Source organism: Ammospiza nelsoni, chromosome 10 (genome assembly GCF_027579445.1).
Source record: "Ammospiza nelsoni isolate bAmmNel1 chromosome 10, bAmmNel1.pri, whole genome shotgun sequence".
Classification (NCBI taxonomy): Eukaryota; Metazoa; Chordata; class Aves; order Passeriformes; family Passerellidae; genus Ammospiza; species Ammospiza nelsoni.
This window is the reverse complement of record NC_080642.1, coordinates 11,715,405-11,733,098: the sequence shown is the minus strand read 5'-3', so window position 1 is coordinate 11,733,098 and position 17,694 is coordinate 11,715,405. Positions and strand designations below refer to the sequence as shown.

The following is a 17,694-nucleotide window of genomic DNA, read 5'->3' as shown; positions in this document are numbered from 1 at the left end:
CCATACATCAGCCAAAGCTGTGCTGAAAGCTGCTTCTCAACAGCACAAAAAATGAGCTCTTAAAAATCTGCCAGCAGTGGCCAGATGCAGAGAGATTTTTTTAGTGAAACAGGGCAGTTAAATACAGTACAGAGCTCAGGCTTCCTGAATTTCATTTTATGTTAATGTATTTTTATAGAAAGAGATGAAGAAAACTAGTAAATCTTCATGCTAATCAAAAGGAAATTGATATGTCAGTGTGGTTTCATAATCATTTACAGATTGGAATATTCTAACAGGAAGCATAATGTTGGGAAAGGCAGAAGAAAGGGACTTTTGGCTTTAAACATGTGACCAAGGGAGGTTTCCTCTTTGTGTGGATGCTGCCACAGGGAATTGTAGCATTTCCTGCAAACCTCTATTTTCCCCACACCCTTATGATAACTAGTAAGAAGTGTGTTCTTCATAGGAAAGAGTCTGGGTGTTGGAGTGTTTCTTGTTTTCAAACTCAGAGAAATATCCATCTTTTACAGCTACAGCCATTTTTCAGCTGTGGCCCCTACACAATGGGATTTGAAGTAAGAAATGATGCTGAGACTGGCACATTACAAGGCTCCAAAGAGGTAGCAGGTATGTCTGCAACACAGTTGCTATTTTACTGAGTTTGCATGTAAAGTGCTGTGTTGAAATCTGCTCAAGAGCTGCAGAATATGATGTGAAACTTAAACTGCTGCTGGTAGTCAGTTTGTTAGCAGAGGGGTGGCTCAAGAAATGGAGTTACTGGGTCTGGTGGGTCTGTACATCACTGCAGGCACAGACTCACTGGGAACATTTCTGAGCTCCTGGATTGGAAGACAGTCACTGAGTGAGGTCTCTGAGCACACAAGGAAATGAAACAGAAGTGCTAATGACCACTTCTTCATTGTATTTATATCTGGTTTCCTGTACAATAGAGCCCTGATTGTAATTTGTGGGTTTTGCTGTTATTGTAATACAAGCAATTAGCTACAAATGAACAACAGCAGTGAGTAGACAAGCTATACATAATGCATATAGATGTGTAAGGGAGCATGTCATACTGTTTGTGTTCCCCAAACTGCCCCACCAACATTTATTTATCACATATGGAACCAAACCCAAACACCAAATCTGTATCCTCTCCATGTAGGAGAAATTTGCACATGGGTGAGGGATTTAATATTCTGGTCATATCCCTGTACCAAAGCATGAGCTCCAGTGCAGCACTGCAATGCAAAGCAATGCTCAGATATGAATCCAAATTTTACTGCTTGAGAAAATCCCAATTTCAAAATAAATCTAAAATTAACATAAATCCAGGAAATGAGCAGCATAAATCTATACAAACATTGCTTACAGAGGTCCTGAGCCAGCCCACTTAAAGACTATGAAGTTTTTCAGATCAATTTCAAAAGTGCCTGGCTACAATCTAATGACACTTTACAATAATGAGATTAACACATCACTAGTATATTTTCACCTAAGTAAAAGACAAAAAAAAAAAGACACTGAGGCAAGAATAGTAAATGATCCACCTGGGGACTTTCAGTAGTTGTTGTCTGAAGCTGGTTGAGAATCAGGAGTTTGCTTCTTAGAATCTTACTTAAAAGCATCTGCTCTTCTTTTAGAAAATGTTTTAAGCATCCTGAGTATGGGTACTTTGAGGCTGGCTGTGACAGATGCAATGCTATTGTTTAAAAAAATTTTAATGAGCACAGCTCTGCTGCCATGCGGACAGCTCAATGCTGTGTTCTACTGACAGGATGCAGATCACAACTCTTCACAGGGGAAGGCTTTTTTTTTTTTTTAATCTGGAGAAGAATTTTAAGTCTGTCAAGGAAGCAACACACACCTTTTTAAAACTGTATGAAGATTGTGGTGTGTGCTGGATGCTATTTGCCTGACATAATCCTTGGCATATTGAGATTGTGCCTGTACATCATGCAGACTTTTTAGCTCCAGACACAAAATTTATGGTTCCTGGAGGGGGAATAAGGAGGAAGCAGAGCCTGTCATTGTCTCTGGGAGACACCTGGGGGACACTAGGTGTTTGAAGAGGGACACAGCTGAGTATAATCCTTGCTAGTTTGGCTGACAAATTTAATAGTTGTGACCACACATGTCCCATGTGGAGACAGCTCCAGGTGGCATTAGTTATTAGAATTGAGCTGATTTTACCTTAAAAACAGGAGAAATAAAGAGGGAACCATGAATACAACACAGGAGCCAAATTCCTTGCCAGTTCCAGATCTCCAGAGTCTGCAAGTGCTGTGATGGGGCTCTGTGACTGCAGTTCCTCAAACTCTTGCCCCTTTAAAGCACATAATTTGACAAGCAGAGCCAGGGAAACGTCCTGAGTCCAGACTTCATCTGAAAGATTCTGTGTGCCCTGAGTCTGCACTAAACCCAGATTTTGCAGATCCCAGCCTTGTGATGCCTGAAGACAGCTACCTGTAAGTGCTGTTTTGAAGATATTTTTGCTGTGTATGAAATACAGGCAGTTTCTGGCTTCAGAAGGAAGGGAAAACCTGGCACAAAGAAGCACAAGGAGTGCTTTGGTTACATCATGGTATTCTGTGACATTCCAGTTTTGTCCAGGAGTCCCAAAAAAGCCTTGCTACAGAACCAGACAAGGGACTGCTATGAAGGGAAAGATCTGAAGAGTGGTGAAGCAGCTGCAGTACACTAGGATATCACCACCTCAATGAAAGTGAGGTCCTGAATTATGTGAAACCAGGTTTGGTGCTTCTCTGGGCTCCTTCCTACTGGGACTGGTGCAGACCTGGGAATTGAGGTCCCACAGAGAAAGTGTACAGGCAGAGGAAAAGGGAGAAGTCTTGGCCAGGATCCAGCTATCAATAGGAAGAGCACAGCTGAGTGCCAAGCCAGTGAAGGAGAGGGAGGAAGATGGCACAGCAGGATCCTTGGTCTGCCACTGAGCGACTCTCTCCATGTGAGCAGCTCATTTCCCTGCTCTGTCACTCTTCTTATCTGCACAGACAGCCTGTTCTATAGGCCAGGACCAGGTTTGTGCAGCACAAGGCACAAAGGACTCTTGAACAGCTTAGAAGGTACTGCAATAATACAAAGCAGAAATTGCAGCCACCAGATGGAGAAAATAGAGCACTTCCAGTCAGCAATTTTGTTCCTGGTGAAAGTCCCATGCCACATGAAGCTTTGAGCTACAGCTGCTGCTTTGCTAAGTACAGAAAAGGGAGGTCTTTCTGGAGTCTACTTTGAAATTTTAAAAACTGGGTACAATTTCCATGAAATGAGGGATGAATTTAGCTCATTTTTCATCATGCTCTACTTATCAACTGCAGTGAAATATTCCAAGATGATGTATCTCAGGCTCCATCTTATTTCTGGATCTTGCTCCAATTAATTCCCTCTACAGTTTACAGCACCTAAATGAAATGGACTGAGCATCAGGCCATGAGTTGCTTGGTCTATCTCCCTTGGTACCCTGGGCCAATTGCTCTTCATAGCTACTGCAGTACTGTTTTGCCAGTCTTAGGATGATGGTATTATTACTCACTTGCTATCCAGCAGTTTTTTGAGCCAGCCTATTCAAGTGTGAAAAGCTTTTTGAGGTCCCAGGTCATGCTACAGAAGTGAGAATAGCTATTTCTTCTCTTTCACATCATTTCTCTGTGGCATGTTGTATTTCTGAATGCTGGAAGTGGCGCTGGAAAGACAGTATCTGTTCTGCAAGAAAAAAGGAAGAGGAAGTCTTTTGAAGGAGGAAAAAAAGGAAGGCTGTTTGAAGGAAAGAGAGAACACATGGGAGAAAGGAAGGGTGAGTGTGAGAGGGAGAGCACAGATTCTAGTGCAGGTGAGAAGCAGTTTAGTAATCCAGGTTGTCAATCCTTATCCCTTAAGGTGAATGTCCTCATTGGCAAGTCTTGGGGCCAGCATAACAGAGGCTATAGGTTCCTTCCTAGTCCCAGATAATGCTCACAAGAGGAGCTTTGAGGATGTTGCATTTTTTCCAAAAAGAGTTCAATTTCAGAAAGAAAAAAGATTTGGTAGAAAACTCTGGGCCAACACTATTTGCAATCTCATTCTCATTTATTTGCTCAAGTAATCCCCAGTGCTTGATTTACGTAAGACTTGAATTAACTGTGTATTTATTCAGAGATCTTAAATTACACTGATGTGATGAGGTAAAATTGCAAGCTGATGCAGTTTCAAGGGTATTAACAAGCACATGATGGTGAGGCAGATCCCACTTGCCACTGAGGAATCCAAGCCCATTCAAAGGTTTCTAGAGAAGGTGGTAAGAAGGATCTTTTACAAGTGCAACTGCTTTTCATGAAGCAAAATTTATCTTAGCACTGAGGTGAGGTAGAGAGGTGCAGTACCTGTCAGAGACTTTTGAAGAAAATTAAAGCTGCTGGCTTGATGCTGGTCTTGGTGAGCAGTCTTGGTTTGAGCTCAGACACTGAATGAAGCAAATTTTTGGATCTGAGCAATTTCTGAATAATGCATGGTACCAGGAATAAAAAAATTCAGGTGAACAAAAAGCATGGAGCAGCTATGAGCCTGATATAATGGAAATTTTCTCAAAGTATGAAGGTGGCTATAACTTCAAGCAGCAGTGTCATTAAAAAAGACAAAGTGAAATCGCCATTGCTTCTGGTGTTAGCTGTTTCTGAAGAACTTCATGTTTTCCACAGGTGCTTAGTGAATTCAGGCAATGAAAGCTACTATGAAGTTGTCACTGAATGGGATTTAGACCGGTTAAATGAAGAGAGAGGAAAATGATAGTCTGTGGTTGATGTGGGTGGAGAGTTGATGGGACCATTTGGAGGTCCACTGAAAGATAGAATCTGAGACAAAATGCTCATAAAGAAATGACTGGAACTTCTAGTATTGAAATATGATGCAGCAAATAGAATATGGTTAGGGAAGAAAGCTATCTGGTCCATGAAGCTTGTGGAGGTCATCAGCTTGAAAAAGATTAAGCAAGAGGATTGGGGATGAAAACTGTAACTGGTATAAAAAGATCCATCTGCTTTGCCCAGGTGGTGCCCGTGATGCATGCAGCAGAGCTGCTGGAGGTTTGCACCACGTCAAAGGGAAACAAGGAGACCCACACAGCTAAAATGGTTATGACAGGCACGCAGGAGACTTAGAGGTGTTCAGAGACGGACAGGGCAGGTCTTGAAGCGGCTTGGGGCTCAGGAGCTACTGTGGCTTCTGTGGGAGCAGCATCATCACCAGAGGGAGCTGTCCGCCTGTATGAGATTGTCACCCCGGCAAGAAACGCTGCAGGGAAACAGCACCAGGGCTCCCAAAGCCTGGCAGGGGCAGGAGGCGAGAGAGCTCAGACAGGCAGCGACCGCAGCAGCCTGGAGTGGAGGACATGGGCTGAGCCGGGCTAGCAGAACTAATCCCCCAGGGCAGGCCGCCCACACTGCACACTGCTAATTGCTCTTCTGCAAGTCAGATCCTGCATGGTGCTATTGCCATCAGTTAATTTTTTTTTTTTTTTTTTTTTTTTTTGTAGACTTTGCTGGGGAGGGAAGAAGAGGAGAGGTGGTTGGTCAAAGTCAGACAAAGTGCTAGTCAGAGGTTCATGTGACAAGGCAGCTGATCACCGAGGCTCCGATGGTGAATGAAGTCGATGTGTGTCAGTCGACTGTGAGCAGTGTCTGAGCACAACAGGGCCCGTGTACCCAGCAGAGGGCATGTGCACACACACACAGAGACCTGCCTGTACCTCTGGGACATCATTTCTTAGATAATGAGCATATCAGTGCCCAAAACGGTATCTATCAGCAGCTACAGGACAAAGCCAGAGGCACCAGGCGTTCTGCTTGAATGGTCTGTGGTTTCTGTTACAGGGTCCAAACCTACCCTTCTGCTGAACTTCAGATCAAGGTAATGGTTCAGAGGAGCTAGGCAACATCCCGAAGCTCAGGTTTAAAGACTGGCATCTGTATTTACAATGTATCAGGCAAACCAGCCTGTAACCTCTTCAGATCCTCATGTGACCGCTTCACACTGAGCTTTACTTATTTATTTATTATCCGATTATTTATCCAAATGCTCATGCCTGATTTTGGTAGACACATTTTACCATAGTCTGAGACTGAGCTGAAAGCTTTGTCTCCTGCCAAGAATCTTGAGAGGATATTACATATCCAAGCAGTTTGCATCCATGGCATGGTATCTAAATGCCCTACAGAAGAAAAAACCAATGTATTTGTATGCTGCCTGGGCAGAAAGACAGACAGTTCTTCCAGTGGATGCACTAATACATGTAACAGATAGTGCTGTATGTGTTCAATGATGGGTCAAGGCACAGAAGATCAGGCTAAAGGGAGAAAAACCACTGCAGGTTGAAAAGTTAGAAGGCATTAAAATTACATACAGAAGAAAAGGGTGTAGTCTTGCCGATAGGAGAAGTGGATGAAGATGAGAGGTCTGGGCTCCTTGCCCCAGGCTACTTGACCTCAGGCAAGTCTTTCGATATCCCATTTCCCCTCCTTTCCTTTGTCTATGTGGCTCCCAGGAGCTTCGAGACAGGGTTGGTTCAAGCGCAGGAGTTGCAATACTTTATCTTGGTCATTTCTCCTAGGACATACCATAAATTAATTTCTTATACATAAACATATATGTATATCTAAAGCAACCTTCAAGGTAGCGTAAGAAGCTAAAGAGGGATAAACACAGAATGTTTGGGGGATATGGAATAGCAGAGTTCATAACCAGTTATTAATCCACTTTCAGGACAAGGCTTTTGCTGAAATTTAAAATAAATTTAAATTAAAAAAAAAAAAAAAAAGAGAGAGAATGTTATCCCGAGCCAGCGGTGTGGCTCCAGCCCCAGCACCCGCCCGCCGTGACGCCGGCAGCTGGCACCCCCCCGCGGCCCGGCCGGCGCGGGCAGCCCCCGCTGAGCTGAGCCGTGCCGTGCTGGGCTGGGCTGTGCTGCGCTCCCCCCGGCGGGCGGGCGGGCGCTCCGCGGTGCCGCGGGCGGGGGCCGAGCCCGCGCGGCCGCTTGTTGATCGCGGCCGGCGCCGCTCCGGGCTCCGCGCCGGCGGCCAGCCCCGCGCCCGGGCTTGCCGCTGCGCCGCCGCTCGCCTTCTTCCATTTCAACAGTGCAAACCCCTCCTTTTTCCTTTTTTTTTTTTTTTTTTTTTTCCTCTCCCTTTCTTTCCTTTTTTTTTTTTTTTTTTTTTTTTTTTTGCATGAAGATGGCGGCGCCTCTCGCCAGCAAGGCAGGGTCCGCCGGCACCACCAGCAAGCCTCCCTTCCCCGAGCTGGATTTCCGATCGGGAGCCAGGGTGGAGGAATTAAATAAACTCATCCAGGAATTCACCAAGCACGATCAGAGGGAGTACGACGACCAGCGAGCCCTGGAGATCCACACGGCCAAGGACTTCATCTTCTCCATGCTGGGTAGGGCAGGGACCGAGCGGGGCGGGGCGGGGGCGATGCCGGCCGGGGACCCCCGGGCAGGGCTCCCGGCCGTGCGGCACCGGCGGAGCCTTTCCCCGCGCCGGCCTGGGGGGTCCCCGCTCGCAGGGCGGCTCTCACCCCCAGGAAACTAATTTTTCCTGTCCTATCCGACTAGCCTTTGGCAGCGATGTATTTATAAGCACAGAGGAAAGGCTGGGTCGCAGAGCTGACCGGTGCCCGAGAAACACGCCGAGCCAGCAGGCGAGGCGAGTCCGGCCCTTTATTGTTTTTACCCCCAACTGTCGAGACATAGGAAGCACAGATTTTTAATTTTTTTTTTTTTCTGGACCGCTTATTTTGGCTATTAGACCGGCGGATGCTTGTGCAGGAGCATCTCCCGAACTGCCTTTCTTGCTTAGGTTGCAAAACTCGCAGCGAGTGGAGCAAGTGAGATTGTGGCGGGGGAGTCTTCATCTGTGTGAAACTTTGAATCGCAGGCTGGGATCCTTAAACCAGGGTGAAGCATGTGTTGGCCCTTGCGGAAATCACCTGGGCTCTAGCATGACTAAGGCTTCTTAAGAGTAACAGTAGAATGACTAACAACTCTGATTCTCCAGGTAGTCAGTTTCTGATAAATATTTACCCTGAATTGACTAAGAAATCACTCAGAGGAATAAGAGCCTTCAGGGTACAAAAGGATGCTCTTTAACGTGCAGATTAGACCTTGAAATCAGTCGTCCAAGTTTCAATCATTGTCTTAAACATACTCTCAGCATTTTTGTGTAAACAGCTGCTGTGGCCGGTGAATGGCTCTTTGTAGCTCAGAGGTGCACATACACCCTTAAAGCATACTTGGCACATGATCTGCATGTACACTCTGAATAACCTACATCACTTTTCTCATCCCGAAACACAGAGCTGTCCTATTGTAATGAATATTATTTTCTGTCTCAAAGGATTATCTCTATGATAGACCAGTTCCTCTACAGCCATGAACACACCTACACTCTGTTATGAGAATCTGTCTGTCCCACTGGTTATCTTGTAAGGTACCTGGATCAGTATAATTGCCCACTGTATGGGATTTGCACAATTTTATATGTGTATTGCTTTTTCACCAAGGGCTGGACAGGATATAGCAGACTAAATTTAGCCTGAGAACAAGGACAACAAGTTGAAAAGTCAGTAGTGTGTATATTTATAGTTGCAGTTATAAATATTTTCCCCTTCCCAGTTAAACAACAACAAAAAAGATGTGGTGAAGCCATGGTTGCCTCAAAGCCTGTAGGATTTTTTTTTTCTTAAAAACATGATCTGGTGGAAGTCATCCAGTATTATCATCTGATACATTTTTCAATCAGGGCTTTAAATAACTGGCTGAGGAAACATGGCTGGATGGGATGGAGCAAAGAAGAGTGAAGAGAAAAAAGCAATAGCTGCTGTGGCTAGCAAGCAGAGAAAGCTTTGTATGATCCTGTTTAAGCATTAATAGTCTTTGCAGGGTACAGGGATCACAGATTTTCTTCCTGCCTTGTGTAGGAGAAAGCAATAGAAGAAAGACAGAAGAATAAACTGGAGCATGCCTTGTATTTCTGCAAATACACCCTAATGCCTTGCTGTTCATGAAACAGGGAGCCTTAGGCTGTTCAGAAGTAATGTAAATTAATGTGGTTGTCTTTGTTAATATAATGACTGGGAGATGAGCATTCTTCAGTTCCAAATGTATAGCTAAACCATTGGTTTCAACAAAAAAACTTATTTCTGTCTAAGTTGTACCTGATAATTTTCAGTAAGTCTTGTTTCTGAATAAAAGAAGAAACTTGAGGACTGAACCCAGGACAGAAATGGAGATGGCATGTCTAATTTGCCTGCATTAGACCCTAGAAGTTGTGTTTGTGGATCAGATCCTTCTTAGCAAGAGAGGCTCTTAAATCTAAAAGGATTTAACTTATTAATAAATAGCTCTTTCCCCTGTGCCTGATCTCTCCCATATGTACTGCCCTTATCTCGTCGGGTGATGATAGGAAAATTAAACATAGCTTTCCTGATTTAATTACACTGGTGTGTAATTGGTGGATGAATGATAGGTGAGGAGACCTTGCGAAGATTCTCAGATGTTTGTACTCTGCATGGCTTGCCCTCTAGGTCAGACTTTCCTTTTAATTTGTATTAACTCTTTTTCATCTGTGTTGTCTTGCCCTGGCTATAACTGAACTCTGGGAGAGCTAAAGAGTTGGACTGTGAGAAAATTAGGGAGAGGCACTGTTGTCGTGTGTTTGTCCAAAATCTTGTGTCCCAGGCTTTAGAAGAGGACTGAAAATGACTTACCTCTCTGGTGGGAGAAGTGAGCATTTTCTGAATGTGGGTGGTTCCTGGCCATTCACAGTCCCTTTCACAGTCACTAAGACCATATGGTCTTGCCAACACCCCATACCAAAACAACAGGTGTATTTTGATGCCTTTGTTGGTAAATTCCTGTACTCACACTGAGCTATGCCTGATAAATTCTTATCTCTTTGATTCAGGTATGATTGAGATTCAGAGGAGGGAGAGGCTGTAGGAACCAAGAGAAAGAGTGGAGAAAAGACAGTCTTGTGTGCTGGGCAGAGGGCTGGCTGAGACAGGCTGAGACCAAGTGTCTACCTGCTAGTCATGAAAGGGGCTAACTACTTATTCCCCTGATGACTCAGTTTTGGGAGGGTTTTGGGCATAAAAAGTGATAAAGGAGTATTTTTATCAAATGATGATATTACAGTCAATGATATTTTGATTTTTAAAGTACTTGCTGCCATTGTGATGGGAGGTGCATAGCAGTCATATTAAAAAGCATTTAAGGGTACCTGATCTAGAGGGTATTATTCCTGCAGTACAAGTACTTTCAGGAAATTCTTTAATGAATACTGGCTGTCTCTTTCTGTTCAGCACCTAAGTCAAAATTGCTTTAATGCATAGATGTGGTAGGCTTAAAAAAAACATATATTATGCTCTTGAGAGAACATAATTGAACATTGCATATAAAATAACTCCTTGAAATTTCTAGTGCTATTCCTGCCTCAAACCAACTCATGATGTTTGGAATACTGACTCTAGAATTTTATATAGTAACAAGAGAAAGGAACAAAGATATATGAATTAGTACAGACTATATAGAGCTATATTCTCCACTACAGGTACACATCAGGGTTCAGTCATCTAGAGCAGTTTTCAAGCTCTTTAGGTTGGTGTTTTGTTTCTATTTCCTACTATGAGACTTCTCAGCAGAGCCAGAAGACAGATGCTTAGGACATTTCATGCCATTCTGCTTCCTGAGAAATCAAATCAAGGAACAGACTAGTTTAAATTGGTGCTAAAGTGGCCTTTTGGGGTTTTAAGGCCTCTAGTGTGTCTTTTTGTCTCTTCAGTGGTTACTTCTGTGGGAAGTGGCCACCAGGGCAGGCCATACTTTGAGCATCTGCAGCCAGCTGCAACTTAGAGCTGTTGACAAGACCTCTAGAGAGCTTGTCTCAGCACCTGATACAGGAGAGGTGGTGATCCTGTTCTGAGATCATTTCCTAATTCTCTGGTGTCTGCCTGCTGCTGTGCTGGGTGTGCTAGCAAGTGTTTGTGATAGAGGCAAGTCTCAGTGGAAGCAGGGCTGGCATCAGCAAATTTTTTCTGCTGCAAATACCGATTCCCAAATGGAGTGAGCTACCCTGCTGAGCCCCTGCATCTGTAGCAAGGCTTCCAGCTGTTTCCTGGACTCATGAGCCCCTAAAATATGTGCTCTGGAGGTGCAGATTGCTGTGCTGACAACACAGGTGTCCTCACAATAGCTTGCCTTTGTCAGCAGCTTCTACAAGGAAAGAATTTTCCAGTTTCCCTCTGTACCTGAGGTCTGTGTAGCAGAACAGCATTGGCAGTGTGACTCTTGTGTGGGTTTGTGTGGCATTTTTTTCCTCCCCTCCCATACCTGCCATAACTTGCTGATAAAATCTATTGTAGATTAGATTTCAAGCATTGTTTGAAGTGTTGCCTGTTTAGGTATGTGTCTAGCATACATCATGGAAATTCTGTGCTTCCTGTTGTAGTGTCAAGCTGATGAAATAGCAACAGGATTGGAGTGATCTCTCTAGGGTTAAGTCTTTTGTGTGTGTGTGCCTTCTCTCAAGAGAAGCCAATCATGATAGGAGCACACTGTACTCTGAGGCCTATGTTAATAAAGGCTCCCTGCTGGCATTCCCTGTGCTGCTGAATGCATAATGCACAGCTGTTAAAAACAACCTTACTCTATCACAGATTTCATTTCTGGCTTCACTAGTGTCTCCTCTCCCTGCAGGCCACATGTTTCTGTATTTGCATCTGAGGCTGGGGGGTTTCTTGGTGGTTTTGTTTTTCTTAATTAGGGGACAGTGTACTAAACTGGTAAGGTAAGGCTACAAAGCATTGGTAGCTTCTATTTGGTTGTACCTTTCATCAATCAACCAATTGCTTTCACTGGGAATTGGTTAAAAAGGTTTGGTAGCCTCCTCTGTGTCTTTTTGTTCAAAGGGATTGTTGGTCTATATATGTATCACCAGTGAAAATAGACTGAAAATCTTTGTCTCAGTTTGTTTTAAGATGCTGGTATTTTACTTGCTCGACTACTGTTTTGAAACATTAGTCTGTGATGCAAAGTATTTAGTGTAATAGCTAGGAACATGTCCTGAGGGCACAAATTCTCATGGCAGGCTTGTCAGACTGCCCACCGCCTGTTCTTTCAGTCTGTGGAAATATTTGTAAAAGATTTGGGAGAATACTTGCCAAGCCCAATTATGCAATTATGTTTTAAGGGCAATTTTATAATTACAGTGGAGGATGGTAACCAGGATACAGGAGTTGTTGAGGTTTTGACTTTTCCATTTTTTTTCCTATGTGACTTTTTGTGAACGCTAAAATATTCAGGGCAATTCTAGTTACAAATCAGTTGTTCAACTTTCTTTTAAGCAGCTGGCTACTTTTATAGGTGAAGCTAAATTAAAGATGACTCCAACATTGCTCAGGAAGGCTGGAGGACATGTTTTATTATAGCGTTGGTAATGTGCAGGTTGGATGAGAGACCCAGAGTAGCCCATCAACAATGCCTAGAGGAAACTCAGAGGGTAAAAGTCCTGCCTGGACTTCTCAAAGAGAATCTCCAAGCTGATCAGGTTTTTTTAACAGTTAGATTTGTCTGTCATAATTTTTATTTCACAAATGACAGGTTCCTGCTTTGTGTTCTCCACAGCTGAAATTTTTGCACTTTTTCTTGGGCCTTTATATGTGCAATTTTGCATTGAGGTGCACCTTTAGGGACATGCCCCAGTCCTTTTGGTGCAAGGATGGTTTTCCCAGGCACACCTCTGGAATCTTCTCCTGCCCTGTTTGTACTCTGCAGGATTGGTTAGGTGAGAAAGTGCCCAGAAGGGTTATGGCTAAGGCCAAGATTGCCTTTCACCTCCAGTCAAGGGGTCTTGAGCTGCAAGGGCTGCTTCAGCATGACACTGTGAACAGTGATTGAGATGGCAAATTGCACTTCCAAGCACATCTGTGTGAAACCCTGTGGTGGCAGCTGCAGGTAGAGGCTCTGGAATAGACCTGTCAGGTTTCTGTGAGTCTAAGAAAAATGACCTGCTGTGGAGTCCATCACCTTTGTCTGGGTGATGCTGATGTATGAAGCTCACTTGAGAAGCAAGAGCTGTAGATCCTTTGCTGTGAAAGGAGAGGCTTAAGACTTGAGTGCATTATATAGGGTGACACATCTCCTGGGTTTCCCCTTAGCAACAGCTGGGGTGGTAAGTTCCATGTCCTAAAAGAAAACCATTAATTCTGGCCATTGATACCTTGGCCTGCCATCCTCTGAACAAGGAGAAAATTCTTTGAGAGTGACAGTCCCTTCATGTGTACAACATAATATGTTACATTTAGACTGTCTTTAATTTGCTTATCTTTGGGGTATGAAACAAGAAGTAGAGTAGGTTGGAGTTCTGGGGAAGCAAAGGGGAGTGTCTGGAGTTTTTTTTTCCCCTTGGAATAGCAGAAGATCTATCATGGGAGCTAAGCAGAAAGCAGCTTTGGTAGCTGAATTCAGAGAATGTCCTTTATTGGGAAAAGAGCAGTGAGCCTGCATGGGAGCAAGGGTGAGAGAGCTGAGAAATGACCTCTAGCTGCATGGCCCTAGTTATTGGTCTGAGTCTTGTCCTGATGACTCCTAGAGTGGTGTGAGTTCAGGAGCTGAACTGTAGCTTTATTGGAACTCACAACCATATTTCATAGGTTCCCCATCTTAACTATGGATTTTATATCCAATGATGTTTTATCACTTCTGTTAGCACAAACCTGTCTAAGTAACAAAAATAGGGCAGTCAGCTTTTCTTGGTGGTTTTTCTTTTGGAGGGGGGGGTTGCTTTTTTGTTGTTGTTGGTTTCTTTTTGGTTTGCTTTTGTTATTTTTCTAATGGAACCTGAAGGCAGCTTATGAGACATTCAAAATAAATCTTTCAGCAGCAGCTGATGTTGCAATTGACAGATGCAGCTATGAATTTTGCTATGTTTCATTAAGAGAACTCCACTGTTTGCTTTCATTTCTACCATTCTGTTGCATTCCCTTTTACTGTAAATAGCAATTGTCCTGAACTGAGTAAATTAATCTGTGCCTTAGTACTTCAACCAAACTGGCAGGTCTCTGAATCATGTACTTTTACAGTAGATAAACTTTCTGCAGTTCTTTCAAAGCACTATTTCAGTGACTGTGTGGTTGTATAGGAAGCATTCAGTTGGAAGAAGATAGATTCCCTGCTCCCCAACATATTTGACTTTTGAGCTTTTAATAAACCCTGGATGCTAAGAAAGTCACAATGATCTTATTAATGCATTGTTTCAACTGTCAGACAGTCTGATTTTAACCTAATTGAAAGCATTTAATTAGAAGGTTGTTAACGTGTTTTGTTATCAGCATGCTGGTGTCAAAAGTACAAATACCATGGAGTGGGGGTGATTGGTTGCTCTAAGGTTCATAATATCCATGTCTTTGACACAGCAGTGGTAGCTACTGCCACCCACTCATGTTTAGGGCTGTGGGCAGACATTTTCACAGCATTGGGTGGCTTCAGCTGGTAGAACAGGAGGTGGGTGGCATCTATTTCAACCTAAGAAAATCGTTCTGTGGGTGAAACTGAGTCAGAGTGAGGACACCCTAGACCTCTGTTCTGAACTGCCCCCGAATTTATACAGATCTATGCAAGTTTTGGAATATAATCATATGTAGTAGGCCTTGGTACTATGAGAATCCTTCCTTGTCTCCTGTGCTTCAGCAGTCTGTGAAAAGAGGGATGGTACTGCAAGAGTGGAGCACTGTGGTGCTGCAGTTCTTCATGACAGGATGATTTAATCATGCAACTCTCCCATGTAAAGGGAAGTCTGGCTCTGAGAGTCTTGCCATGAAAAGTATTTAAATAATGAAGGCAAATAGTTGCCTGTCACTTGATGTTGATCTAGTGGCTTTGAGATCAAGTGCAATTCAACGTCTATGAGAGAGATTACAACTTAACTCAGTTCTAGCAAGTAATATTGTTTTGTACTGAATGGACCCCAAAGCAAAATTGGGACAAATTAGTTTAAATAATGCATCCTGTCTGTGGTGTGCATGGTGATGCAGTTTAGCAGTGTCAGGCAATGCCACTCAATAGAAGGCAGCAGTTTGGGACAGAAGGCAAGGGGAAAATACATGGCAGTGCTCTTTTTTGTTCTAAGATGTCTTGTCTCAACTCTCCTGTTCCTGTTTGTGGGATCTTTTGGCACTGCCCCACAACCCTCTCTCAAGGATGGATGCTTTTATTCAGTGATGCATATTTGACCTGGTTTAGAAAATCAGGTTCTGAGGTTGTGAAGGAGTAGTATTAAACATCTATCAAAAATGCTGAGACAAACATTGCAGTTAGCTTCTGTGTGTTTCCCTTCAGCAATTCTACTCTTTGTATTTTAATAGTCTGAAGAGTTCCGTCTTTGTGATGCTTTGGGTGGCTCCTTTTGGAAATGAATCCTGTGCTGATAGCTCTGGCTGTGTCCCATCCACAGGCACGTGCTTGGAGATATTTTGTGTTTGTTTTGTACCTCACTAATTAATGTATAAGTTAGTGGTAGAACAGCAGGAAAGCTGCGTTTGCTGACACTTCATGAAATAATGATTTAATCCTTTGTGACACGTTCCTGCTGAGTGTCAAAGCTGATAACTCTAATCTCTGTCCCTAGCTCAGTGCAACAGGAACCTGTTCTAGAGGGCGTTTTGCATGATCTTGCAAGCTCTTGTAGGTACTTTGTGACCAATTAATTTAAACTTTTTTTGTACATTGCCACTCTTGAGCATGATTGTTCAGGATTGTCTGGCACACTGAGGAATCTGGACTTGAGAGCAAACAAAGGAGCTAAAATTTGTCTGCTTCAGATGAAATAAGGGGTGTCGTGTGAGCAGCAGGGAAATGCTCTCATTTCCTTCTAAATGCACCTCTTTGTCAGCAATCAGAGCAAGGCATGGTTCTGTTGAACCAGAGGTGCTCCTTGACACAGCTTTGCACTAGTTTGGATGGGGGAATGATGGACCAAGGGGGTCTCAGTGCCCTGAGCTGGAAGACCATGACTGAGACAATTATCACTCCCAGTCAGCCATGAAATTGCATGGGATCTGCTGCTTCAGTTGGATCCTTAAAATCTGTGTGGCCTGATAGGATTTATCTGAGAATTTTTAAAGACCTGTTGGTGTTATCACAAAACCTCTCTTAATGACTTTGAAGTGGTCTTGGGAATCCAGAGAAGTCCCAGCTGTCTGGAAGCTAGCAAACATTCCTGATTTTCAAGAAGGGCAAGAAAGATGACCCCAGAAACTACAGGCCTGTCAGTCTCACTTTGGTGCTTTGTAAAGTTATGGAGAAGATTATTCTGGGAGGTATTGAAGAACACTTTGAAGACAACACAGTCACTGATCACAGCCAGCACAGCTTCAAGAGAGGAAAGTCTTGCTTGTTCAATCTGATTTGCTTTCATGACAAGGTAACAACCTAATTACCTTACCATCACGTACTGCATCACCTGCCTGGCAGTGGAGGGGATTGTCCTGCTCTGCTCTATGGCAGCCTCACCTCGAGTGCTGGGGCAGCTTTGGGCATCACAATGTAAGAAAGACACCAAACCATTAGAGAGCATCCAAAGGAGGGCTGTGAATGGTGAAGGAGCTGAGGGGAAACCGTGTGAGGAGCAGCTGAGGGCACTGGGCCTGCTCAGCCTGGAGGAGGCCGAGGGAGGCCTCTGCAGCCACAGCTTCCTCCTGAGGGGAAGAGGAGGGGCAGGCCCTGATCTCCTCCCTGTGCTGACACTGACAGCACCTGAGGGAGCGGCCTGAAGCTGTGCCAGGGGAGGTTTAGGTTGGATGTTAGGAAAAGGTTCTGTCCCCAGAGGGTGGTTGGGCTGGAACAGGCTCCCCAGGGAAGGGGTCACAGCACCAGCCTGGCAGGGCTCCAGAAGAGTTTGGGCAATGCTCTCAGGCACATGGTGTGACCCTTGGGGATGGTGCTGAGCAGGGACAGGAGTTGGACTTGATGATCCTTGTGGTCCCTTCCAACTCAGCAGATTCTCTGTGAAGCCCACCCCTCTTCATTCTATGTGATTCCAAATCCTGGGTGTGGATGCAAATCTGTATGCAGGGATAGCTGAGAAACTACTCTGCAGTATTTAGTCCTTGAGATACAACAAGCAAAGCTCGCTTCTGTTCTGGCATGGACTGTGAATTGCTGTTTAAAATAAACTTTTGGTTTAATGGTATTAAACAAAAAATGTGCAGCTCTGCAAATTGAGAAGGGAATGTCACAGTAACAACACTTCAGGGCCTCTGAAATTCTTCTTTTACACTTGCAATACAGTGTGCTGAATGGCAGATCAGATATTGATATTGGCCCCTTGATATAAGGTTTTTAAAGCTTGAGTTGCTGAAATATCTGTATTTTGTAGACAGTAGGACAACCATGTGCTAAGCAATCAGTTACTTGAGGAAAATAAGAGGAATGCAAGTCTCTCTGCCAGCACAGCATGTCTCTGACAAGCTGAATTAAATGCTCATGTTTTTTCCAATGAGGAAGCTGTAATGCACATCTAAGTGCATTATTGAGAAAAAGGAACCATTACAATTTGATTGAGCATCTCTCAGAGGCTTGCATTATGTAATAAGTTGTCTGTAAAAGTTTGACCCTGAACTTGCATTTTTTCTTAATATCCTGTGAATGTCTATGGATGTGCAAAATTTACA

The 17,694-nt window shown here is 43.8% G+C and overlaps 1 protein-coding gene across 2 annotated transcripts in view; it reads left to right on the top strand.

Annotated features, from left to right (window-relative positions):
- The first annotated feature begins 536 nt into the window (after positions 1–536).
- MB21D2 (Mab-21 domain containing 2) overlaps positions 537–17,694 on the top strand; it is a 64,626-nt gene continuing 47,468 nt past the window's right edge. The window contains exons 1-2 of one of the 2 annotated variants that reach the window (XM_059479704.1): positions 537–609; positions 7,203–7,407. In XM_059479704.1, the coding sequence (XP_059335687.1) occupies positions 7,203–7,407 (205 nt within the window). In that variant the 5' untranslated portion in view covers positions 537–609. Of the gene's footprint in view, positions 610–7,196; positions 7,408–17,694 lie in introns of those variants that run through there. The other variant, XM_059479703.1, reaches the window with a different exon arrangement.